Here is a 25560-nt window from a genome sequence, read left to right on the forward strand (position 1 = left end):
CCTGCCGAGGACCCGACGCCTTACTTAAGTAATTGATTGTAATCTGTTCACCCCTGGAGGTGATTCAGTCTTTTGTAACCGACTCAAAATCTAGTGGAATCATTTTCAATTGGGCTATGCCTCTTGGTTTTTTCCCTTTTTAGGGTTTTCCACGTAAAAAATCCTGTGTTCTCTGTGTGTGCTAGTTATACGTACAACGCTAAGACGTAGAATCAAATCTCTATCGCCGCGTAATTTCTAGCCCGCAACAATCATAATTTATGCTTTTTTTTTCTTCTTTTATGAAATTTATGTATTAGGCTTCCCATGGGATAACTCTTAATGCTTTATAAACTGATGTATCAAGAATGTAATTTTTTAAAACTACTGTAGAAATGACCTTCTAGTTAAATTTTTTTTAAAGTAATAAAAATAGTGGCTAAATAGAATAAGTGATTGCAGTCTAAAATGTATAGTAAAAAAGATGATCCAAACAAAGTCTCAGACTTCGCTTGAGACAACTTTTTATTGCTACTTTAAATTGAATTTTAGTAAAAAATTTTAATTTTGTACTGAAATTTGTTTTAAGAAGCAATAAAAAATTGGTCTCAAACGAAATCTTAAAAAACTGATTTCTACATCAATTTTTTAAAAAATTATTTTAAAAGGAATAATTTTATAATCACCTTTTAAAAAATAGTTGCCGCCCAAAATAAATCCTAAATCATTTATGAGATTTCCTTAAGAATATAATATAATTTTTCTTTTTTGCTTTCCTACTGTATTATGACTTATGAGTGCTTACGTTTTTTTTTCCTTATCCTCCCTAAAAATTTCGCGTTAGAAAAACTTATTAGCTAACGTACCAACTAACTTTTTCTTCGTCCTTCACTACATTTAAAAATTCAAAATGGGCGGAAGAAGAGAGAAAATGGCGGAAGGCGGACGTTATCGGCTCGTCTCGATCTGTGAGAAGTTTGAAGAGCCAATAAAATTGTCAGAAAAAATAGTAACCACGTCAATTTCTTTCCGTTCCTGTTCTTCTCTTGGTTAGGGTTACGTTTCTTGATATGGACGGCGATGATGACCAGCAGCAATCGAAGCTCATCGACGAGCTCTGCGCTCTCATCTTCGCCCTTCTCCGCTCTCCCCACCTTTTCTTCCCTTCGGCATCGACGCCTTCGCGGACGCTGCGGCCCTGTGGCGGCGCCGTCGCGGCTTTGTTCCGTCCGCAGCAACGATCGCAGTTCACTCCGATGGGCTTCGTGTCGCTCCTTCTTGGAGCTTCGCTAGCGCTTATACTTTGTGGATCCGTCACGTTCGTGCTCGGATGCATTCTGATGCCCTGGATCATAGGCGTATTGATGTTTTCCTACTTCGTAGAGGTCATCTCGAGTCTCTCTGAGATTGGCAAAGCGGTGTTGTGCTTGTTCGAGCCTGCGCCGCTGAGGACCCCGGCGAAGGAGGTCTCAGGTAAACTTCCCGATAAATTGCCCTATTTTGGATTTGGGTTTCTCTCATATTTTCATTTCGGATGGAAATATTCGGTTAATTTGTGATTTATGCTGAGAAAAAAAGTAAAATTTTGTCCTTTCCTACTTAGTCCTGCTTTGTTCTGTTCTTTGTTGCGTCCAAGAAAGTGTTACCAGACCGATAAATATTCATGGAGGATGCCGGCTCCCATAGTATGTGATACAAATTATAGTGATAATCTTTCTTCTGCTTTTTCTTTTATTTTGTTGAAGGAAGATAGCGATAAATGTGTTCACCCATAGTTATAATTTTTTTTTTTTTTTTTTTTTTTGGTTTAAATGTTTAATGCTATATGCAACTTTAAAAAAAAATTATGAATAATTTGTGGAGAGTAAAAATTAAGTTACACCATAACAGTTGCAAGAGATGATCTTAGTGTTGACTTCTTTGATGGATTAAGGGATAAGACTAATATAAGTCAACAAGTAACACAAAGCATTACTATAAAAATTCATGTAATTGAAATTCTAATCTTCAATATAGTAATTGAAATTCTAATCTCCATCAGGAAATCCTTTTTTTAATTGGTGTGTTAAAGGGCCCTTCATGCCAAGGAAGAGAGGACGAAGTTTCCATCTCTTACTATACTCTTTGGAAGAGATATGAATAACTTTTTGTTATGTCTTTTTACCACTTTTTAAGGCAAGTAGTTAACGCAAATCATCTTGGTCAGTTGGCTGGGAATTTTGGTTATCAATTAAGATGTTTTAAATTCGAAGCCTGTGCATATAATGTGTGTGAGCTTGCCTTAATTGGGCTAAATGTCTAAAAAAAGGGGGTTGGTAGTTAGGTTATGACTGTATGTTTTAGAATGTGGTGTTGAAAGATGGACGTGCCGTGACTGATATTGAGAGAATTATCTTAAATGTTGGGGATTTTATCATGATATGAACGCAGTATAATTAATCGAAAAATTTTAGTCCATTTTTTAGGAAATTGGGTAGGGCTTGTAAGCCTTATATGAGATTTTTTTTTTTTTTTTTTGGCTTTTTTGATAATTTTGAGATGCTATTAGTTTGTGGAACATGCTTCACATTAGCATTAGAGTTGGTGGAGACTTATAAATTTTATGTATTGTCATTATCACAATTTCCCCATAAGGAAGGCTTTAATATAGTAGGGCTAGCAACATATTTTAGGAACTTCGATTGAGGCTTATAGTTCTTATGTTTCATTACTTATGTGAGTTTAATCATACTCCTAGTGGAAGAGTTTATTGCAAAAAAAAGATTAATATTGCTTTACTTTTGCTAATAAAGGAAGCCCTAAACATTATATTGTACATTTCTTTTTCTATCAAGAATAATTGAAAATTTCCATAGAATGGAAAAAATATTGAAGATTATAGTTGATCAAAATGAGGATTGTAATGTTATGGTGGAATGTTAGGGTTATTGTTAAGCCGGTCCAGCCGGTCCATACGGGATCGGCTCATGCTAACGGAGGCAGAACTTCTCTGCCTCCTGTACTTGCCGATCGTACCGCCCAGGCCAGCCGAGCTGTTCAGGAAGGATTTTTGAGTGCGGTAGGAGGGAAACTTGAATGTAGGGAGTGCTTAAAGATTTCCTTTTGGATTGTATACATTAAATAATTTATTTTTTTAGGATTAGAGCTTCTTGAATTGGGCTGAAATTTGAGATCTCTCTTAGGTTTTAGGCTCTAGCGGTGTTTAGATAATTAGGAGAGATAGATCCTCCTCTCGAATAGAGGATCAATTGTATCTTGGTATTTTCCATTTCCATTTCATCAAATAATACTAATTATCTACTGTTTTTCTAGTTTGTGTGGATTTTTGGCAGAGAATTCTAGCCGTTTTCCAAATATTTATAGGAATTACTTGAAATCTACAAGTGTCTCCTATCAGTTATCTAGATAATGAATTTGTAGAGAATGATTTGTATTTCATTCATTGAATGTTGACAAAAGGAAAAGGTCTTTCAGTAGGCCTATTCATTGTGGATTGATGGTCCAATGCTCACACTTTGGAGCAAAGAAGATGCAGCCTCAAGCACAATGTAAGTAGAGTTCAAATAGGCAAACGAGCATGGCTTACCTCTCTCCTTTATTGCGTCAACAGAGTTGCGCATGACTAAGTGAAGATGAAATAAAACAACAACATCAATTCTTCTTCCTCTTCGCTTGCTTCTTATGGTCGGGGGCTTGATGTAATCTCACCACAATGTAAGTTTACAATAATGCTTATGCATATTTAAAGAAAAAGAGAAAAAAAAAAAAAAACTTGTAGGAGCTAAAAAAAAAAAAAAAAAAAAAAAAACTTGTAGGAGCTTATATAATCATGCTATCATTTTCGTAACTATCTATAACAAAACATCATCAAAATCATCATCTTTTATTTTAATCAATTTTTTTTTTTTTTTAATTTTTACTAGTTAAATCTATGGTGTCTTTAGGTTAAAAGTCTTGAACATGAAAAGTGGTATTGGTCCCCTTTAGTCAAGATAATAGCTTTATAGGCAAGGGTTTGGACGAAATTTTAAAAGGAGCTTATAAGGGGATGATGAATTTCATAATAAGAGCACGGTAGCAAAGAATTAAAAAAAAAAAAATAGCCACACCTTATGTTTTTTCCCCTGCCATGCAATAGGGTTGATGCCTATATGGCAATGAAGAAACTACCTTGCAATCATTGAAATTCCAGAACTCAAGAGAGAAGTTAAGCCATCTGTCTTTTATTCTTAAGAGCCTTTTGAGGTTCATTTACTATTTTTGTAGGAAGAATGTGCTGAACGAGATCAATCTGCTCTTCATTTTTTTGGGTGTTGTCTACTTGCAGCTCTTATTTATGCTTATATTTTTTTGTACTCATAGAAAAAGGGAACACCGGCTCTTAAGTTTTATTTTGAACTTTTTTTGTGCTCTTATGAGCAGTAGCGAGCTGGAGTTCCTTTCTATGGATCTTGTAACCTTTTTTTTGGATTAACGCGTAGGCCCCTTTGTGAGTTTTAACAAAAAAAAAAAAAAATGAAGAAACTACCTTCTCTAGGAACATTTTTTCCTAAGCTTTTTCAAGACTCATTTGAAATCTATATTAATCATATGAGCTTAAGTTCATAATCATAATTTTGATGAATAGAAATCGCTAAGTTCTAAATAAGTTAATTCACATTCTACAGAAGCAAAACATGGGTGTCAACATGCTCTGTAAATTTGATTTCTCTACAGTAAGGAATTAGTTTTGCAGCATAAAGATAGATGAGCTCCCTTTCTCGAGCAGCTGCGGATTCTGTCAGGTTGACACATGGGATGGAGGGTTAGAGCCTTCTTGAGTGGGTTCTATTCTTCTTTTTTATCCTCAATGATGATCTCCTTCCATAATTCCTATTTATGCTCTTCTAATTCTATAAATGGGGTAATGGACAATAATACTCGCTACCTAAACATATTGATAAACAAAGTCACCAACAAAATCATTTTGATGGAAGTGAAGACCTGCTCGGAATGAGCCAGTGGCGGTGGGTCAATGAGCTTCCCATCTGCTTTAGGCCTACTAGAGAACTATTCAAACACCAGCAAGAAGCACCACTAGATTTTGTTTGAGACAGCTTTTTAAAACAGCTTTCTATTACAAAAATTTTTAATTCAAAAAAATTTTATACTAAAAAATTACTTTAAGAAGCAGTAAGAAAATCATCCCAAACAAAGGAAGGCTATTATTCTTCCCAACATTGCTTTTCGAGTTTGCAAATTGAAACACTTGATCTTAACTCCAGCAACTCCAATTTCCATGGTAACCTTTGATCTTCTCCTTGGAGTTTGAGAATCCTTCTGGTTACAAACTACTGCAATTAAAACGTGGATTCTATTGTTTTTAAAACTAAGTTGTTCTCACTACTGATTCATTACTAACCCTATGGCTGGATGGTAGTGCTGACTCGATTTTGTTCATATTCTAAAGATTCATTGATTTTTTTGTTATTTTCTTTCACAGACCAATTCTTTTGAAGTGTGTAAGTTGGTGGTAGATGCCAAAAGATTTGGCAGGCCACCATGGAGTAAGCTGGGCGACGCTTATTTCGTCGCCGCCCTCTTCACAGGATATCTCATTGGAAATTATAAGACTTTTTATTGTAATGCTGATCATATTTTCATAATTTTTAAGATTGTTGAATGAATGTTTTATTTTCCTCAATATGGTTTGCATTTTGTGGTGAAAATAATTTATTTAATTCCCATATTGTATAAATACAAAGTATATTTAGGTTTCATCATTTCCATTGAATGTGTGAACTTTTTAGTCTATTTGATATTTTATTTCAGATGATTGGTTAACAATGCTTGAAAGTTGAGAAATGATATCAAAATAGCTAATTTTTAGCAACTTGTCCACTTCGCATTAACAACTTCGATGTTTATAGCTCTCCGTTAGCATCACCATCTTGGCCACCCTCATCATCAAGTCATCGCCACCATCATTAGGCACAATCGCCACATTCGAGTTCAATCTACTACAAATGTTTGCATTTCTTTTAAGACTTCGAAAGGTCATAATTAATTATCATTTGTAGTCACAAGCTTTTACTTCTCAAACTAATACATTTTTATAGGGTCCTTCCTCAGTTACCTCACGCAATGATATAAATACTATGCTACTTTCATCAATGATTTCTCGTGTTTTGTTTGGTTATTTTCTATGCAAACTAAATATGAAATTCCTTTTCACTCCATTCATTTCAAAACACTTATTGAAAATAAGTTACATTATAAAATCAAATGCTCAAGGATTGATGATGGCACTGAATATCTCAATAAATAGCTTCACACTTTTGTGCCACCCATGATATTTTATATCAAATTAGTTGCCCATACACACCAAAGCAAAACAACCTAGTTGAACACAAACAATACCATAAACTTGAAACTAATCGAACCTTCATGCTGCCAAGCTTCAAACAGCGCCAACTCAATCTATCCTTATTCTAGATGACTACAATGTCCTCACATACATAGTCATTTATATCAACGACATACTACTTATCGAAAACAATTCAGCCATCCGCTCAAGATAAAAAATCTCGCCTCAAGCTCTCTATGAAAAATCTAGGCCAGGCAAATCATTTCCTATGCATCGGCATTCACAAAACGCCAACTGGATTGTTTCTATAACAAAAATCGTATGCTCAAACAATACTTTACAAAGCAAGAATGACTTCTTGCAAGTCCATCTCCAATAAAACTCCATCCAAACAACTACACACTTCAACTTCTACCACCTCACTTCAACCCAACACTCTAATGTAATCTCATCGGTTCACTTCAATATCTAATAATTACCCAAGCCAACATATCCTTCACCATCAAATACCTCTATAAACACATGCATGATCCACTTCCACTTCATTCATTACTACTCAAATGCCTCTTCTAATACATCAAAGGCACCTCAATCTTTGGCCTACCAATCACTCAAGGTCCTTGCACTTCTAAATCCTTCTCTGATTTCGATTGGGCAAGTGATGCTACAACCAGATAAACGAAAACATGCTGCTTTTGTTACCTTGGACCAAATCTCATTTCTTGAAGTGTCAAAAAGCAATCAATCATAGCTAGATCTTCAACAAAAGCAGATTACTGAGCGCTCGCTGCTGCTGCAACTAATATAATTTAGCTCCATCGTATTCTTCGGGAATTTCACATCCGACGCCACATCCCACAAATCCATATGGTGACAATATTTCAATCACTGCACTCCCCAACAACCCCATATTTTATATGCTCAAGCCAAACATATTGAAATTGACTACCACTTCATCCACGAGCATGTTCAATCTCGAGAGATTCATATTCTTCCTATTCAATCTCAATAACAGCCTACCGAAATCTTCGCTAAACTGCTTTCAATACTTCTAAAGATAAGATGACAGTTCAATAGGGCACCATCATCCGACCACCTCTCTACTACACATAGAGCAGCCACTCCTATCTACCACTCAACCGCATGATCAAAACCATGTAGGCTATCACCCTACACGTGTAAAGCAAGTTGCTCTTGCTATCCAACCATTATCAGTCACTTTTGCATATTTACTTATAAACAGTGAGAGTCACAACATACAAAATACAACAGCTACTACGAAGTTCTTCATTCTCTATTTTCCATAGCAAATGTTCTCTTCTTAGTTTATTCCACTACATGTCTTTCTACAATTTTGGGCTTCCCTTGACATTGAAACACGTGATCCCCACATTTTATTTATTTTTTTAATATCTTCAAGTTTTCTATGATTACTTCTAACTATATCATCAGGTTTTCTAATGGTTACTTCCAACACTTCAGTGCTCACATCTAAAAAAAAAAAAAAAACTACTATGAATCTATGATGTCGGTAAGCAGTCAGTAAAGTTGGAAAACACATCTACAAAATACGCTATGATTTGGTATCTAAGTTGTCAAAATTTGTTACCTATCTCTCAAGTAAGCATTCATTAGAAGAGCGAAGGAAGGAATCCACAACAAAAAGAAGAGCAAAAGGAGCAAAAGCTTCTTCTAGAAATCACCAACCATTTCTCTGTGAAAAATATTATCACTAATCCCTCATTATACTCTAGTAATCCACTCCAAAGAGTTAATTAAATTAAGAGTTAATTGATAATTAAACAATCTAGACGACTCCTGCAACGAGAATAGGCCCTCCAAATGAAAATCATGAAAATGAAGTTTATTTTTAAACAACCTACTTTGGGTTAAGTTTTCAATTCGTAATAATTGATTTTTATAATGAGTATAATTACTTCTGCAGTCTGCTTGATCTAACTAATTAATTAAATGAGCTAATTATAACAGACTTCTTGATCTAAGCTAATAATAAACCTTTTGTAATTATGCTAATAGGTTAATTATTCTAATTAATCAACAGACATATTGTATCATCTCTTCAACTAATAGCTGCTGCTTCTGATGATGGATTCAACTTTTCATTTAAATATAGAGTTATATTGTTTTTCATCTCTTCAGATACTTAAATAATGCAATATTTGCCCAATTTTTCTTGACGGAAGCAGAACTTATAATAAACTTTAGCTGGAGATTTCTATGAAAACAACTTCAACAATATATTCTAATTTTTTATTTATCTATAACCATTTCCATTTCTACAATAATTTCGTCTTTAACTTCAAATCTTTTTCGTCTTTTTCAATGTTCTAAGCATCCAACATAAAATAGTACAAAACTTGTACCAGGGAGAGAACGCTTCTCAGATCTCTCGAGGTCCAAACTTTGAACTCGTCAAGTGCAGTAGTCGCAATAATTTTTTATTTTTTATTTGGCATAAAACAATCACTTTCAAGGTGGCAGTATATGTGAGAAAAACGATTAATCTTTGCTTCGTGGGAACCGAGAATCTCATTCTGAAGCTCGCTGAAAGCCCACCTACCTTCCAACGGATCCCAAATTCCGAATTGGTTAGAAACCCTAAGATTTCCCTCAAAATTATTTACAAAAAACTGAAGCAATCCAGATAAATCATTAGATGAAGGAAAATTAGGCATTAGACACAGTAATATAAATAGCAGAATCTGATAAAAGCCGATAAATATAGGGTAAACAGGGATCAGAACATTGAACGGAAGAAAACCCTAACCCTATATGCTGAGGGTGAAGGCATGTGTCTACCCGGTGTAGATGTGAAGGTGGAGGGCGACGATGATGACGGAGAAGATGGCAAAGAAGATGAGGGTGTGGATGAAGATGGCCTTTCCGTTGGTCCGCATGCTGCCGAACTCTGCCACTCGGTGGTTGCCAGGAAGCTCGAAGAGGAGCCCCGGAGAAAGAAGAACGAATAGGAGAACGCCCACCACCACAGGTGCCCAGTCCGCCATCGCTGCAAGTGACCCACGATCTCTTCCCAGCGAAGTCCGAATGAGATGGATGACGGGGAAGAAAGCGAACGAACGGAGACACAGTGTGAAGGGACTTCGAGGAGTACCGACCCCTTTGTCGGCTATGAAACGTAAATGTCAATATGGCATCTTTGAAATTTTCCAATTTTTATTTTTATTTTTATTTTTTGAAGGCCACTTTAATTTCATATAAGAAAAATTATAATGAAACTATAAAACATTGCAACAATGCTCAAGAGAATATAATATAAATCCAAATGCAAAATGATAGAAAAAAATAACTATAAGAAAAATATAAAAATGGAGTGAAGGAGGATTAGAATTTAGATTATGAAAAATAAAGACCATTCCAGAAGTAAAATAGAGGCGACAAAAATCGTTCATCACCGTCCAGATTGGCCAAAATTCGAAGTTGCTTGTGCTACCTAGACAAAGTTCATAGTCTAGGGTCCAAAATCAAAGCTGCAAGAAAAACTTGAAGGAGTGCCAATTCTTCCATTAATGATGCTCAAGTTGAATGACATTTTTTGCATATTTAAGAACAATGGTAAAGATGCAAGTGTGTGCATTCCAAACTTTCTGCAATTACGTTCTTTCCAGATGTATTAAACAAGAGCACAAATCTACAAGTAATACCTAGGTTTAATGTCCAAAGGAATGGCCAAACACTTCCATAAAAATTAAGATTTGTTGCAAGTTTGGCCAATAGAAGAAGGTAGAACAAGGTTGCAAATCACACAATAAGTGAAAAGTAAAATCATATTAAAAAACATAAATGATTGGAGTTTAACGATTGTTATTACAAAGGACACAAACAAGGAGAAACTTGAATATGTCTCTTAATAAGAGTTCTTGAAGTTTTCAGCCCCCCATTTAAGGTAGGCCAATCATAAACTAAGAAGAGAAAGGTCATTTCTGCCATAGCTGATTGGCCCAACTAGGGGAAGCATCAACAAATAAGATGCAAATAAAATGGTTATTGAAGGGGAAAGATAAACCATTCCATTGAAAAAAATCCACAGCAACAGAAAAAAAAAAGAATTTAGAAATGGAGTCTCTAATATTCCTAGGTAAAAAGCTAGGGAGATGCCACATCCCATTAATAATAAAATCAGATACCATAACTTTAGAGTTAATCATGGATAGAATGTGAGAGCCACCATCAAGTTTAGCAATAGATTGACCGCTAATCTAGAGATCCCAACAGAAAGAGAAGTGAATGTTGGGCAAAATGTTAAACCTTAAATAAGTAGAAATTGTATTTGCAATAATTTGGATTACTTTCCACCACTTAGTGCATCTATCAGTGCCCTTTCCAAAAAGATAAGTATTTCTATTTTAAGTAGTCACTAAAGAGGGGATTTTTGGTAATACATCTTCAAATAAGGCACAATAATAGGAAAATATGCGATTTGAGATGAAAGGAGTACCAAAGACGCCATATTGTCTAGGTGTGCAGGTATTTTCCCATGATATGAATTGAAGCTTCCCAGTTTTAATATCATTGTGATATAGGGATCAAGCTAAAGCTTATTGAGGTGCTCAATATAAGATTTAGGTAAGATGACACCTCTAATCCAATAAGCAATAGTATTTGAGATTGTGAATTTAAAATATTGCATTATACTTACTAGTGATAAAGACTTGCATTTTCATCCCTCTAAAAGATATGTGATATTGTTAATAAAATTTTGAAAATAAAAAAACTTAAGCCTTCTAACAAAAATAGGGATGCCAAAGTGGGAAAGAATAGAATATTAAGTAGGTAAATTAGGTATGGAATTTAAAGCATCATGGTTAGTATGATTATTAGAATACATAATGGAGCTCTTAGTAGCATTAGCTTTGAACCCATAAACCTCACCAAAATCTTGAAGAATCCTCTTCACAGCATGTATATTAGTTGCTAAAGCCTGATCAAATATCAAAAGGTCATTAACATATAAGAGGTGGGTAACAAAAAGCACTACCCACATTAATCCCAGAGCAAGAGCCATCCAATATATCCTGATTAAACAAGGTAGAGAGGCAATCCATGGCTATACAAAAGAGGTTAGGGGAGAGTAGGTAGCCTTTTTTAAGGCCAGAGGAAGAATTGAAAAATTCCTCTAGATTGCCATTGATGCAAATAGAGAAATGCACATTGTCAATGCATGCTTTAATCTAACCTATAAACACGGTAGGCAAACCTTTGACAAACAAACTGTTGAGAAAATCCCTATAAACAATATCAAAAGCTTTAAAATATGCCAAACTTAGCATAGAATATGCCATCTTTTTTAGCATATTTAAAGTATGAAATAAGGTTAGTAGCATGTAGAATATTATCATAGAACACCCTATTTACAATGAAACCAGCTTGAGTAGAGTCAGTTAGATAAGGCATAAAATCTTTAAGTCTATTAGCAAGCAGCTTGGAAATACTTTTATAAATGGTGTATTTAAGGGAGATGGGTTTATAATCTTTGATGTGGCCCGAAGAACATCTTTTAGGAATAAGGAAAATCCCTTTAGCTTTAACTTTCTTAGATATGTAGCTGTTCTTAAGAAGTGTTAAACAACTTGATAGATATCTTTACCCCTAATTTTTCACGTGGAAGTATAGAAATCAAAAGCGAAACCTTCAGGTCAAGGTGAACAACACTTAGGAGAGTTAAATACCACTTGTTTAATCTCCTCATTAGTGAAAGGATCCACAAGGATAGGAACTAAAAAATCTGAGATGTGGTTACCGTAAGGGAGAGAAGACTGGGAAGAGGGGGGTGGAGAGCTGAGGAGTTTCTTATAATGCTGAATAGTGATAGAGGCAATGCCCTCATGACTGAAGTAGGTCCCAAGGTCACTTTGTAAGCTCTATAATGAAGTTATGATTATTCGGCTTCCTTTAATTTTCCCATATAAAATTTTAAGTCTTTCTCCCCAAAAGATAGTCAACAAGTTTTTCCTCTTTGAACCACCTAAGGCATAAGCATCATAAAAATGGGACAATTTCTCAAAGGTAGACTTGTCCTTAAAATTAAGTTCAAAATTAGAAGTCTCAGAGTTCATAAGGTCAAAATTGAGTCTTTATTGCGTATCTAAGGTTTTGAAAGAAGTAGATATGTAATTTGAGGAATTTCAATTTTGGGACTTGATATTGCTTTCAAGTTTTGTTAGCTTAAGGTAAAGGGTGGAGATGCGGTCCATAGAGTAGTGCTAAGAAAAAACTAATAATAACAACAACCCAAAATTGGGGCTTACTCCAAAAATTCTTATAATGTAACCTAACATGGTTAGGGGTCGGGGGTTAGAAGAAGGTGATAATAGCGGAGTGGTCTGAGGAGGAGGAGTGGGAAAAAGTGAGAAAACTCAACATCCAATTTTCATTAACCAACACTCTATCTAGCTTTATGAGAATAGGACTATTTAGCTGATAGTTAAGCAAGTGCAATGCATACTAACAGAGGCAAGGTCAAAATGACCATTCTCAAAGATCATATTATTGAGCTCCTTGAGCTTGGAATAAGGAATAACAACACCCCCTTTTCTTACCATGCTAAATCTTGAAATAATTGAAACATCCCATAATAGCGCAAGGAAAATTAGTGAGAGAGATTTAAGAAACAATGTTATTTAGATCAGACTAAAAATACTCTTATCAGGAGTGTTGGGACTAATAAAAGTGGGGGAGAAGGAAACTTTTATACTGCTCCATTTGATCCAAATATGATCAGTCTGAAAAGATTAAAGTTATAGTAATTCGCTTCATTGTAAAAAATAGAGTGCGAGGAAGTAAACCAATTTTTAGATATCATATGATGACTAATTTTATCTTTAAGAATGGAGATAATGTCGAGGTTAAAGGATCTGATAAGACCTCAGAGAGAGGTTGATATTATAGTTCGTAGGAGGAGGAAGGGGAGAAGATGGAGGTGAAGTAGATATGGCTTTCATAGTGGTTTGCTATCATGGAAGGGGCATATGGATTTTTGACAATGGATGTCTAAATTTTTGGCTTCAGTTTCTTCCTCTCACATCCTAATGAGGAGGTTGGCTATTTAGTGGGCTTAAAGAGTTTGATGGGCATGATGTTCGAGGATGATTAAGACACCTGCATCTAGAGCACGAGGTTGACTTTCAGTTGTATTATACATGAAGAGAATTCAAATTCCTAGCAATGTTAACACTTATTTCTTCAAGACGTTTGGATGATTTCTCTGTTTGAACATATACTATGAAGAATGTAAGTCTGGTTTCCAACAAGAGAGTGAGAGGTTTTGAATTTTTATCCACAAAGACAAGAAGTCAAACTCGTCTTTCATATGAATGAAATCCACATACCACTTTTTAAAGATAAAAGGCTTATTGAAGAAGAACCACAGTCCTACAGACCATACCATATCAAAGTCAATTGAAGAAGAGAACTTAAATTAAAAGAAGCCATTATTATGGGAGAGGAGGGACAAATGATTTTGACCTATGAGGATGATGTGTTGAACCTAGGGAAGTCTAGTCTTCTACAAAATTATCTTTATAAGCCTTTTTAACATTTCATGCATTTATGATTTGTAGACTTCAACTAGTATGCATTGCATTAGAAACTAACTAAAAATTAAAATTTAATTATATTGGTTTTAGGAGCATAATATCCTTGATAAGCACAAGACCACTTAAGAACCTCTATAGATGTCGGCCTTAATTTCTAAAAATTCAGCCACCCACCCATCTTTCATAAAGACTGAATAACATGGAGTTTATATGATTACGTGGTTAGTCGACTTTTCTTTTTAGGCAGAATATAAGTTCAGGATGCATTAGCTAGGACATGGGTGTTAGTATCATGTATAGAATACTAAACTCACTTTAGATTTAGGGTTCAAGACTACTACTATAGGTGTCCCATAGCATGCCTCATTGACGGGTAAGTCCTCTATCATTCAGAGGTTATAAATTCCACCTATCTGCATCATATAGATGACATTGCCTCCATTTTTCTCTCTTGTATGCTCTGAGTGCAGTATTATCTTTTCTCTAGTTTCTTTTCACTACCTTAATACTTCTGGATGATGATATGAGCTGTGTATATTGACTAAGCCAAGTTGAACCTCTCCTTCCCTTTGAATAGGAAGTTCCTAGACTCTTCTCTATGTGACAATTCCATATGACAGAATAATATATAATCCTTAATTGAGAGTCTTCTTAGGTCCCAACTTAAGATGTAATTAACCACGGGGGCTTACGCTCGTGGAAAATCGAATCCCACATCAAAAAAACCCCACTCGAGTTGATTTATCGGGTGGGAGAAATCTCGTGACTTTGATTACGTCATACATATTATTATTCATCGAGGTGCGTAGGTGAAAGCCACTATCCTCAATGGTTAATCATATGTATGATCTCATCTGCCATCCCATTGGTCCACTTACGAAGAGTGCAAAGGCCTATGACTGTTTTGTCCTACGAGATAGTGCGGTCGTACCCTTTGCATTTTGTCCCCTGCCGAGTAGTGTCCTTTTGGAGGCCCGCAGGGATCTCTCACTCTATAGATTTTTCATCTCTTTTTATTGTAGCTCTTTGAGAACTTAATGAGTTGTTGTTCTCTTTAAGGACTTTTAACCACTTTTTTATGATTAAAATTATCCTTTAAAAAAAATCACTAGCAAGAAGCGTATATGTGTAGTTTTATAAAATTTTTATCTTGTAATTTACTTTGGAAACATAATATTTTTCTAATTTCTTTATCCTATTCAAGAATACAAGCATGATTATAGCCATAAAGTCAAGGCATGTTAAGGTTGTAAGAAGGACATAGGTGATTGCTACATCAAGGTTGTCAAATTCATCCTTTGGCTTTAAAATAAAGAGCGAGAAAGCCAATAAAATACAATTAGAGCAGAGAACTTGGAGAACATACCCAGGTTGGAAGTGATTTATAATGGCTTTAAGGTAAAACTCAGCATAACTAAGCTCCACACACACACACACACACAAATATCATGATTTCTACAATAAACACAATATTCATGAAATTTCTCTTCCTTTCATAATATGTCCTTTTTAGTAAGTTACTAGTGTAAATGAGCAAAAAATTAATTTATTTAAATATTAATACAAAACCTTCAAAAATATTAAATTATTAAATTTTTAATGTTATAAAATTTAAATTAAATAAATAAAATATGTATTTACATTTTTATAATAATAATTAAATTAAAAAATCATAAAAAATAGATAACACTCTTAAAATTTATTAATAATAAATAATTTAAATTGATATATTAAGATAATGTTTATTTTGTTACTGCAAATGAAGTTCAATTTCAGAGAGGAGATACTTGGCCTTCTCAAGGTGATCAACCAGGACACCATTTATAGGAATATATGTATCATCTATCTCCACATGTTTGTTGAAAAGCCATATGAAAGTTAGAAGCTCGTCTCATTTGCTCAATTGCTTCACATGTATGTTAGCCTTTGAATTCTTTGCCCCTTTCATCAAAAGCTCAACCCATGCTGTGGTTATAACTCCCCAGCTCTCTTCCTCACTAATAACAAAAATTAAATGAGCAAGCACTCGTGCTATCACAAATAAAGATTTATTATTGATCCAATCTATTGGAGTAGTCATCATGTTCATGCACACCTCCTCAACTTTTGCATTCGACATTAGCTTGTGATGACCATCACAACTTTCATGAATGAACTGAACCATATCATTAATAGCATTCCAAAATAGCACTGAGCTTTCTCCTCCCATGGTAGACATCATATTTGGTTGCATCAAAACTATGTGCATCATATGGTTTGATATGTACTTACAAGCTTTCATTTCTAAGTTTTTTCTCTTTACTCCTCCTAATCTATTTTCCTTTGCTTTCATCTCAATTCGCTGAGGATACAAGGAATGGTGAGACTTTGGATTCCAATGGAAGCAGAGCTCAGTGGTGATGTGCCATATTAGAACTTGTTGGTCAAGTGATAAGCCCTCAAAAAGCTGAACGAATGGTACTACAACCCAATCAGCGATGGTTGTTACTTGTTGAAGGGCAGAGAAGCCCGCTGGTTTGTTGAATTCCTCTCTTGATAAATGCAAGCGTCTTTTTAAATAGGAAGAAACGATCTCTAAAACCTCTTGTGTTGTCTGTGCAGGTTGCATTGTCTGTAAGGTGTATGTTTTTAGATCAGTGGTTCTCCAAGTCATATACAACTTTATTTCTTGCACTAAGCCCACCTTTTTTGAAACCCAACTTATCACTCTCTGTCGAGGAGCTTTGCTAGGTGCAGAAATCATGAGGCAATTAAGAAGTAGATTCAATTGTGGCATCTTTATTGACCAATGCCTTCTCTTATGATAAGCCTTTTTAATTCTGACAATGTGCTCAGCTAGCAACACACTCCAAGTGCTTAACTTTTTAACATTAAGGAGAGAAACTATCATCATGTTTGAGAATATGAGCATGATTGTAGACATAAAGTCAAGGCATGTAGAGGCTATAAGAAGAACATAGGTTATTGTTACATCAAGATTGTCAAAATCATCCTTTGGCTCTAAAACAAAGAGTGAGAAAGCCAACAAAATACAAGTAGAGCAAAAAATTCGGAGAATGTACCCAGGTTTGGAGTGATTAACAACGGCCTTAGTGTAAAACTCATCATAAGCATAATTAAGCTCCATTCTCATAATCATCAAAATCTCCTTTGCTGTCATCTTCTTTACATTATCTCTAATTTCTTCATACTCATCAAAATATGGAATAGCATCAATAAAGGAAGGCTTGGTAGCAGAGTATAACCAGAAAGCTTGACTCAAAGCATTCAAATCTTTTGTTGGTAATATTCTATCAAAGGAGGTGATGGAACTGCGAATGCCTTCAACACTGGCTTTGTAAAGTGAGTAAGAGCGTTCTACATATTTAATGATGGCGACTGAGAATATCAAGAGGGTGGGGATGAGTAGACGAGTGTTGGGAAGGGAGCGAAAGAGAACATAAAAGGCAATAAAGAGTTCATACCCAAGCCCCAGAAGATGGCGAGCCCAAAGTTCATTGTCTTCCATAGAGTAAGCAGTGATAGTGTCAGGGCCACCAAGATGGAGGATAAGAAAGGGAGCCCAAAAAGCCATGACAACGTTGGAGGGGGAGGAATCATCCATAGTGCTACTTAGTTGGCCAAGGACAAAGTCGGCAATCCAGTTAGCAAATAGGTAGCTGGCCCACAAGACCAATTGTATCCATCTTGAGGTGGAGGTTCTTCTCAGACGACTGAGGAAGATAAGAATAATTTGGAAAGATAGACTGAGTAGAATCAAGACACGAACATCCCAGTTGTTCCACAGTTGTTTGTATTTTAACGGGATTTCCATTGATCCTTTTGTATCGTTAACTTCTAAGAAAACAATAATGTTAAAAAATAATTGAAGATAAACAAACAACATTGTGCACTATAAAATTGTTTAGAATTTTTGAAACAAATTTAATTTTGATATTTTTAAAAACATTACTTCTTGTTTTTAGGTATTAGAATAACTTATCTCATTTTTTATTTAGGGAGAATATTTATCAAAATTAATATCAACTTGAAATAGATATCTTAGAAGCTGATTATATTAGCAATAAGCTCATATGGTTGACCATACTAATGGAATATTCAAGCCACTGTTTGCTAAAGAAAACAAAAAATAATCTACTTTGAAATGAATACAGTATAACATTTTATTAAAATTTAGAATGATTAAATTTTGATCTCAATAACTTAGCTCAAAATTTCACCATTTGCTAATTATAATATATACAAACTTTGCCTCCTAATTAATTGAATAATCTAAAGATATGGCAACTCAAATTCATAAGAAAATTCAAGCTTCGTTTATGACAACTTTCTTACTGTTTTATAAAGCAACTTTTTAATATAGAAATTTCTACTTCAAAAAAATTTTGTAATAAAAAACTACTTTAGAAATGAATAAAAAAATTGTCCCAAATAAAATCTTAGACATGAATAGAACAAGTTGAACTTCTATAAGCATTAGTTGGAGGGGCCGCTTACCTATTAAAATCACTCAAGTAATAAGCAACAACAGCAGCTGAAGAGATGGCAATTTTTATTGCTCTCTTCCAACTGTGAATAAAAGCCTTATATAAGTAGCTTCTGGTTATGTACTGCTGGAGCATGAAGCAAAGAGCTTTCTTCTTACTTAAATGCAAGGTAACAGATATCCTCCTCTTCTTTTTTTTTCCGTAGGAAGAAAAGTATAAAGCTTATTGCCTTCTTTTCTTGAATGCAAGGCAAGGTAGGTAAGTTAGATGGTTCAGTAATTCTTGAAAGGATCAACTACTAAAAGTGAGCAATTTCAGGCTTAGAGAAACTGCATTTATGGATTATTTGTTTGAGTTAAAAAAATATATCATGACAAGACATTAACTCTAGCTCGATTTAAGTTTCATTTATTAAAGATGAAAATTAACCAATTGCAAACACATTTTTGAATAAATAATACACAAATTGCCAAAAAATATTTGAATACAGCTCCATCATTTTTTTTTTTAAATTTACATCAAAAAATGCCATTAATGAAATTTTAATAGACATTAATGATGGTTGATGTGATCTTATTAATTAATTAGGATTTAAATTAAAATAATAATAATTCAAAAGTAGTGGACTGGACTGCACGTTGCTAGGATTTTATTTCTAGTCGTCTCCCTCCTCTTCCCCTGCTTTTCTCAGCGTACTGGACCGCACGTTGCTTGCGTTTCTTCATGAATTTACGTCTTGTTCATTCCATGGAAGTCCTCTTACCCCTTTCTCTGGTTTTTTCTTTTCGTTAGTCGTCTCTGGCCGGCTAAAGTTTTGGTTTTTATTCATTTTCTTCGACTTTTCATTTGGTTTTCCCTGTTAAGAGGGGTTCTTTAGATAACATGGTCTTTAATCTTACAAAGCTTAATAACCCTGATTTTCTTGCTTGTAAAAATACACTGTGTTCCTTTCATGATGTTTTATCTGGTTCATCATTTACCTATGCGGCTTTTTTGGAACTCAAACCCACCACCCATTGTGGGATGACAGTTTTGTGGATTTCTGAGTAAGAGATCGAAGCATTAGGTACCCCTTTCAAATTTGCATTGGCAGGGAAATTTACTACCGACAAGTCTAAATTGGATCTAATCCTAAATTTCTTTTTTAATCTCCAGCTTTTAGACCATTTTTTTTATAATGCTTCTTGATTCTCATCATGGGCTTATCAAATTAGCTAACAACCTAGATTACGGCCGTGTTTTTGGGCATAAATCATACTATGTTTTCAATTGTTATATAAAGCTTATGAAATGATCACTATTGTTTGATATCAAAGCATACTATTGCTTAATATTTCTTCGAAAGGAAGAATTACAAGATCAAATGCTTCTTTTAAAACAAATGTAAATGGTTAGAAACATAATTTGGATTATTAGAGGTGTGAGCAAGTTTGATACTCGTCTTCATATTCGTAACATTTTTGACAGAAATAATTTAATTTTCATAACAATTGTAATGGTCTTGGTTTGTTGAGGGAGATTTTATTATTATGTCAAATGCTTCTGAAAATGTTTATGGATTGTGGATTGTGGTTTGACTGATATTGACTTTTTCGGGTCTTATTATACATTGTCTAATAATAACATTTGAAAAAGATTTGATATAATCTTATTTAACAATGAATGACTTGTTTTCTTATTTTCTCTGTAGAGCATCTTAGTAGAACAAATTCTGATCATGTTCCATTAGTGTCTAAAATTAATCATGTTAATTCCAATGGTTTTCTTCTTTTTGCTTCCAAAATATTTGGCTCCATGCTCCTAATTTCTTCAAGGTGGTTAAGGAGAATTAGATGGCTCCTATGCCCTATATTATTGATACTAATGACACGGTTATATTGACTTTAAAAATGAAAAGAGTTAAGCATGTTATTAGATGGTGAAAGATTTATCTTTGACAATATATTTGTAAACATATTGAAAGCTGAAGAAACTGTCATTAACCTTGAAAATAATTACTCTATTGATTCTACTGGGGATAATTGGAATCAAGTGTGCAATGCTAAAAATAATCTTATTTACTTGTAGAATATTGAAGAAACTTACTGGATGCAAAAAACTATTTTTAAACACCTCTTTGAGGGTGAGATAAATACTGAGTATTTTCACGCCGTGGTCAATACAAACAAATTTAAATCGTTCATCAGCAAAATTAAAGTGGATTCTGGTGTACGGAGTGATGATCAGGATGTGATTGCTAACTCGATTATTTCATACTTTAAAGAGTTACTTGATTGGGAGAAGGATGTTGGGGTTATCTATTTTCCCCAATTCATTCCTTCCCTTTTATGCCCAGATGATAATTGTAATTTATCTAAAAGCTATAATGAGCTTGAAATTTTCATCTCTTTAATTGATATGAATAAAGATTCTATAACGGGGCTTGATAGTTTTACAAGTTTGTTTTTATAAATGTTGGTCATTCATCAAAACATATCTTTGCAAAACTGTCTTGGACTTTTTAATGGTTTTTGCATTCCAAAGTTTTTTACTTCTTCTATTATGCTGACACCTAAAACTGAAATTCCTAAAACTTGGAATGATTTTAGACATATTAATCTTTGTTCTACTTTTAACAAGCTTATTTCCAAGATTCTAGCATCTAGATTGGCACTCATCCTTCCTAAAATTATTTATAGGAATCAAACTAGTTTTGTTAAGGGTAGAAGTATAGCTGACAATGTGTAATTATAGCTCATTCGGAGAAAACATCGGCATTCTCGAGACATATTTTCTCTGCTAGGGTTTCCTCTTGCCCTAGCTGCCTTCCCCGTTGCCTGACCTTTTTTCAGGAAAGTTCTCAGCTGCCTTTTTTTAGCATCTTGTTGTGTCTTCTTTTATCGGATTTATGGCATTTCCCTTATTTAAGGACCCTGGTTTTTTGAATGAGTCTTCTTCCTCCCTTTCATTTAAGGCTACCTTAGCTAGTTCTTTTCATTGTTCGGTATTTCCTAGTCTTAAAATTTCTTCCCACCATGGTTTGCTGGCCTTATGGATTTCGGATGTGGAAATTCAAGTACTCACTGCTCCTTTCAAATTCACATTAGTTAGCAAGTTTCCGGGTCATAGGCATTCCATTGATGCTATTAGAAAATTTTTCTTCAATATGAAATTGCATGGTGAATACTCGGTTATTATCCTCAACACCAGGAGTGTTCTAATTAAGCTTTTTAATGACTTGGATCAATGTAGGATTTTTGCTCATCGTTCCTACTTTGTGAGTAATTGTTTTATGAAATTGGATAAATGAATGCCTTCTTTGGATATTGAGATTGAATCACCTATCATTCCTATTTCGACATTGTTTCCTAATCTGCGGCCTCACCTTTTCTCTCCATGTATACTCCATGGCCTTGGTTCTGTCTTCGGTCGAACTTTAAAGACTGATAAGGCTACTTCATATGGTTCGAGGTCGTCTATTGCTCATGTCATGGTAGAACTAGATGTTACCAAACATTTCCCTAATAAAATTTGGGTTGGCTTCGATAACTTATGTTACATCCAATCTATGATAATGGAGGAATTTCCTGCGTATTGTGTACATTGCAACTCATTAGGCCACTCGAAGGTGGAATGCCGTGTTTTACACCCACACCTTAATAAGTCAACTACAGTTAATCCCCCTCCTTGTGTTCAGCCCTCTATTGTTGGTGGTTATAACGTATTGCTTGGGTGTGGGGAATTATTATTGAGCTTCCCTTGATTATGAATGATTCATCTAATCCCGTGGCTTTGGCCCTTGTGGTTTCGGATGCTAGTGTCATTGCCTCGAAAAATTTGGATCTTGATAATAGTAAAGATGGTATCTTAGAAGTTATTGCCTATTGAGACCAGTGTTCTGTCATTGGTGAGGATTTGGTTTGTCCTATGCAAGAGGAGACTGATGGCTTGCAGGTCGTGGGTGTGGTTAATTCATATTTGTCTAATGTTAACAATATTGGTATGAATGGTTCTGGTATGATTGAGGCTTCAGATGTATCTCCATTACCCTTTGAGGGGAGGGAGTCTATTGTTGATGTCCTTGTGGCTATTATTTATAATGAGGAGTTAAATGTTCATTTGAATACTTATGATACTTGTTTATCTCAAATTGATTGGATTGATGAATCATTCTACTCACTTGGTGGGGTTGAGCCCGAGGAGGAATTTAATGAGATGTTTAATTTGAATGTGAAACGTTTAGTGGAGAAAGCCTTCTCTCAGGGGGGTGGAAAACGTCGTCGATGCAAACACAAGAGATAGTAACTTTGGATTTGGGGGCTATTACCTGGGGTTGATAGTAGTTTTGGATTGGTGTATATCTGTGAGAGTGCTTTTGGGGCTTCTTGGTTGTGGTTCCTCTACCTACTTGTTGTTGCCGTGTCTGAATTTTGGTGGACAATGATGAGGCATATTTCTTGCCCGCCCCTTGGATGGCCTAAGCTTATTTTGGAAACCTTGGTGGTTGTAGCTTGTTCGATTTTGGTGGCTTTTGATGGACTTTGAGTATTTGGAACTTTTGACTATTGCTTTATTTCTCTCCTTGGATGGCCCAAGCTTGGCAACAGGGGGGGGGGGGGGGGGTGTTTTTGAGTCCGGCTTCCTTAGGGGATTTTATTCTCTGTATTTTCAGTCAGATTCGCTTTTTGTAGTTTTTGTTACTGTTTTGATTGTGTTCTCTTGTTCTGGCCACCTATTGGCCTTGAGTTGTATGGTTTCTCTCTTTTATGAATAAACTTCAAATGTTACCTTAAAAAAGTATAGATGATAATGTTCTGCTTGCTCAATAATTAATTCATGACATTCATAAAAAAGTTCCTGAACATAATTTAATATTTAAGTTGGATATTTCTAAGGCATATCAGTTGATCTTTTATTTTCAACACGCTCATCTTTTTGGACTTCATGACAACCTCATTAAGTTTATTGAAAACATTGTTGAATGTCTACTTTTCAATCATTATTAGTGGTAAATCTAAATGTTTTTTCAAAACTTCAAATTTTATTCAAATTTGGTTCAAACCTATTTCCATTTGAGAAGTGCTATAAAAGTCAAATCTTATTCCAATATAGTTCAAACATAGATCAAACCACATTCGAAGTTCGAACCAATTTGAACTACTTCTATTCTAAACTCAAGCATTATTCTAAGATTGCTCAAATATTGATCGAAGTTTATTCAAATATGATTTGAACTAATAATCATTTCAACACAAATGTGTGATTATATATTAAAACATTATAATGTTGTGATATTCTTACAATGCTATTAGAAGAAATCTCACATGAAATAATCAACATATCAACGATGTCTATAAGAGGAAAAGTTATTCTGTGCAGACACCAGACCGTCTGGAGACCAATCAGAACGTGCCACATCATCCAGCACACAACGGTATCAAGCACCGGTACGGAGCAAAAAAATGATGTGACGCGTTCTGGTTGGTCTCCGGACGCTGTCCGGGGTCCGCACAAAATAATTTTTCCTATAAGATAATGTAATTTTTGTGAAGTTGTGCATGGAGGAAATGGGAACAAATGGTGCTTATCCATGTTCAAAGCCCGATATTGGCAATATTTCGAGTAGAATAGATAAACTTTCCTGATATTTTCATTCTCAAATGAACTTTGGGGATATTTGGCAAATCAAAATCATAAAATATTTTTCTCAATAATTATATTATTGAAGATATAAAGTGAAATTTCCCTTTAAAAATGGAAATTTTGAGAACCAGAAATAATTAGCAATCTCTATCCTCTTGCAAAAATCCAATATGAAAGCTTAAGAACCAAGTAATCCTCTCGCAAGAGACCATGGACCATTCAAATCCTCGTTTAGCTCATTGGATCAAGCAAGGCACCAAAAAAAAAAAAAAAACCGGTCTTCATTCAAAATTTCGCAGTAGAATCTTAACAATTGTATAATCAGTACAGAAGGAGTAAGGAAAAAAGAATCGCCAACAGGATTTTGGCCACAATTAAGATTTAGTAAATCCTGTAATTTCAGATTTGGTAAATCTTGCCAGCAGAAGACTGATTGGCATGAGGAAAAAACCGAAGCTAAAGCAAGATTTAACAAATCCACACAATTCTGTTCGAAAACATTTAAGCAAAATTGGGCTCAAATCCTGCCAATAGTAGGATACAAAGCAGAATCAATTGCATTCCGAGTCTCCCAGTTTCAGAAACAACAATCCCTGCAGCTATTCAAATCCGAACTTCCATTTCCATATAGATTATATGAACTATAAGAAGCTAGAATACAAATCCAAAATCAATTTCTAAGATGCAGAGAAAACAGTTCAAAGTTGATAAAAAGGTCTGATCTCCGTAAAATCTACACTTGTTCAAAGAAACTCCCCCAAAACAGCCAAAATACAGTGCGAAATCGAGGGTAAAATATAAATACTCAATATCTAGGGTTGAATTAACCGGCGTAGACGTGGACTCCGACTGCGAGGAGCAAGATTGAGATAACGGCAAAGTAGATGATGGAGTGGATGAAGATGGAGATTCCACTAGTCTGCATATTAGCGAATTCGGCGAGGCGGTTCTTGCCAGGGATTTGAATGATGAGCCCAGGAGTGAGGAGGACGAACAGCACTACAGCCACGAACACTGGGCCCCAATCCGCCATTTCCACTGCCGCCCGCCGGAGGAGAGAAGAAGAGTGAGGGTGTGGGGACGAAGGAGATAGGAAGACTCGAGGGGAACCAGGGACTGCCAACCCTTTGATCTACTATGCACCTAAAAACAATAAAAAAAATTTTGTGTCTTTATTTCGATATAAAAGTTTTTTAAATTTATTTTCTGTAAGGTTATTATAAACATTTTTAATAACATAAATCAACCAATCCCAAATTTTATATGCTCTTTTGGGACTCAATAATGAGAAATTATTCTGCGCGATCACCGAATAACATCAATAGACGAATAAAAATATATCACATATTTGTACCACTACGTACTAGATGACATGACACGTTTTGATTCTCCTCTAGACTGTTTGGCGGCCGCACATAATAATTTCTCCAAATATTATAGACTCTGAGACAATTTTTTCGCAGTATAAATCGATTAATCACAAAATTCGAGCTTTATATACTTCAAATTTGATGCTTAAAAAGCACTTTAAAATATTCTGATATATATTTTT

The 25560-nt window shown here is 34.8% G+C and overlaps 2 protein-coding genes across 2 annotated transcripts; one reads left to right on the top strand and one right to left on the bottom strand.

Moving 5' to 3' along the window:
* Positions 1-784: 784 nt before the first annotated feature.
* Positions 785-7368, top strand: LOC110110548. The gene is made up of 2 exons (XM_020842078.2): positions 785-1452; positions 5462-7368. Exons 1-2 carry the CDS (start codon positions 1050-1052, stop codon positions 5473-5475), a joined length of 417 nt encoding a protein of 138 aa, XP_020697737.1. The 5' UTR covers positions 785-1049; the 3' UTR covers positions 5476-7368.
* A 1609-nt stretch (positions 7369-8977) lies between these two features.
* LOC110110376 lies at positions 8978-25165 on the bottom strand. The gene is made up of 3 exons (XM_020841820.2): positions 24847-25165; positions 18345-18366; positions 8978-9353 (listed from the first exon to the last, which is right to left on the bottom strand). The coding sequence occupies exons 1-3, from the start codon at positions 25039-25041 to the stop codon at positions 9142-9144; spliced, it is 429 nt and encodes a 142-aa protein (XP_020697479.1). The 5' UTR covers positions 25042-25165; the 3' UTR covers positions 8978-9141.
* Between the last annotated feature and the right edge of the window lie 395 nt (positions 25166-25560).

Source organism: Dendrobium catenatum, unplaced genomic scaffold (assembly GCF_001605985.2).
Source record: "Dendrobium catenatum unplaced genomic scaffold, ASM160598v2 fragScaff_scaffold_421, whole genome shotgun sequence".
NCBI classification, from domain to species: domain Eukaryota; kingdom Viridiplantae; phylum Streptophyta; class Magnoliopsida; order Asparagales; family Orchidaceae; genus Dendrobium; species Dendrobium catenatum.

Excerpts from the sequence above, each read along its gene's own strand:
- LOC110110548 (XM_020842078.2), top strand. The coding sequence starts at position 1,050 with ATGGACGGCGATGATGACCAGCAGCAATCGAAGCTCATCGACGAGCTC.
- LOC110110376 (XM_020841820.2), bottom strand. The coding sequence starts at position 25,041 with ATGGCGGATTGGGGCCCAGTGTTCGTGGCTGTAGTGCTGTTCGTCCTC. Across the intron at positions 18,367-24,846 it reads TCCTCGCAGTCGGAGTCCAC|AAGTTCAACTTGTTCTATTC; the intron begins GTCTACGCCGGT and ends TAATGCTTATAG. Across the intron at positions 9,354-18,344 it reads GTTCAACTTGTTCTATTCAT|CGATGGCGGACTGGGCACCT; the intron begins GTCTAAGATTTT and ends GGTCACTTGCAG.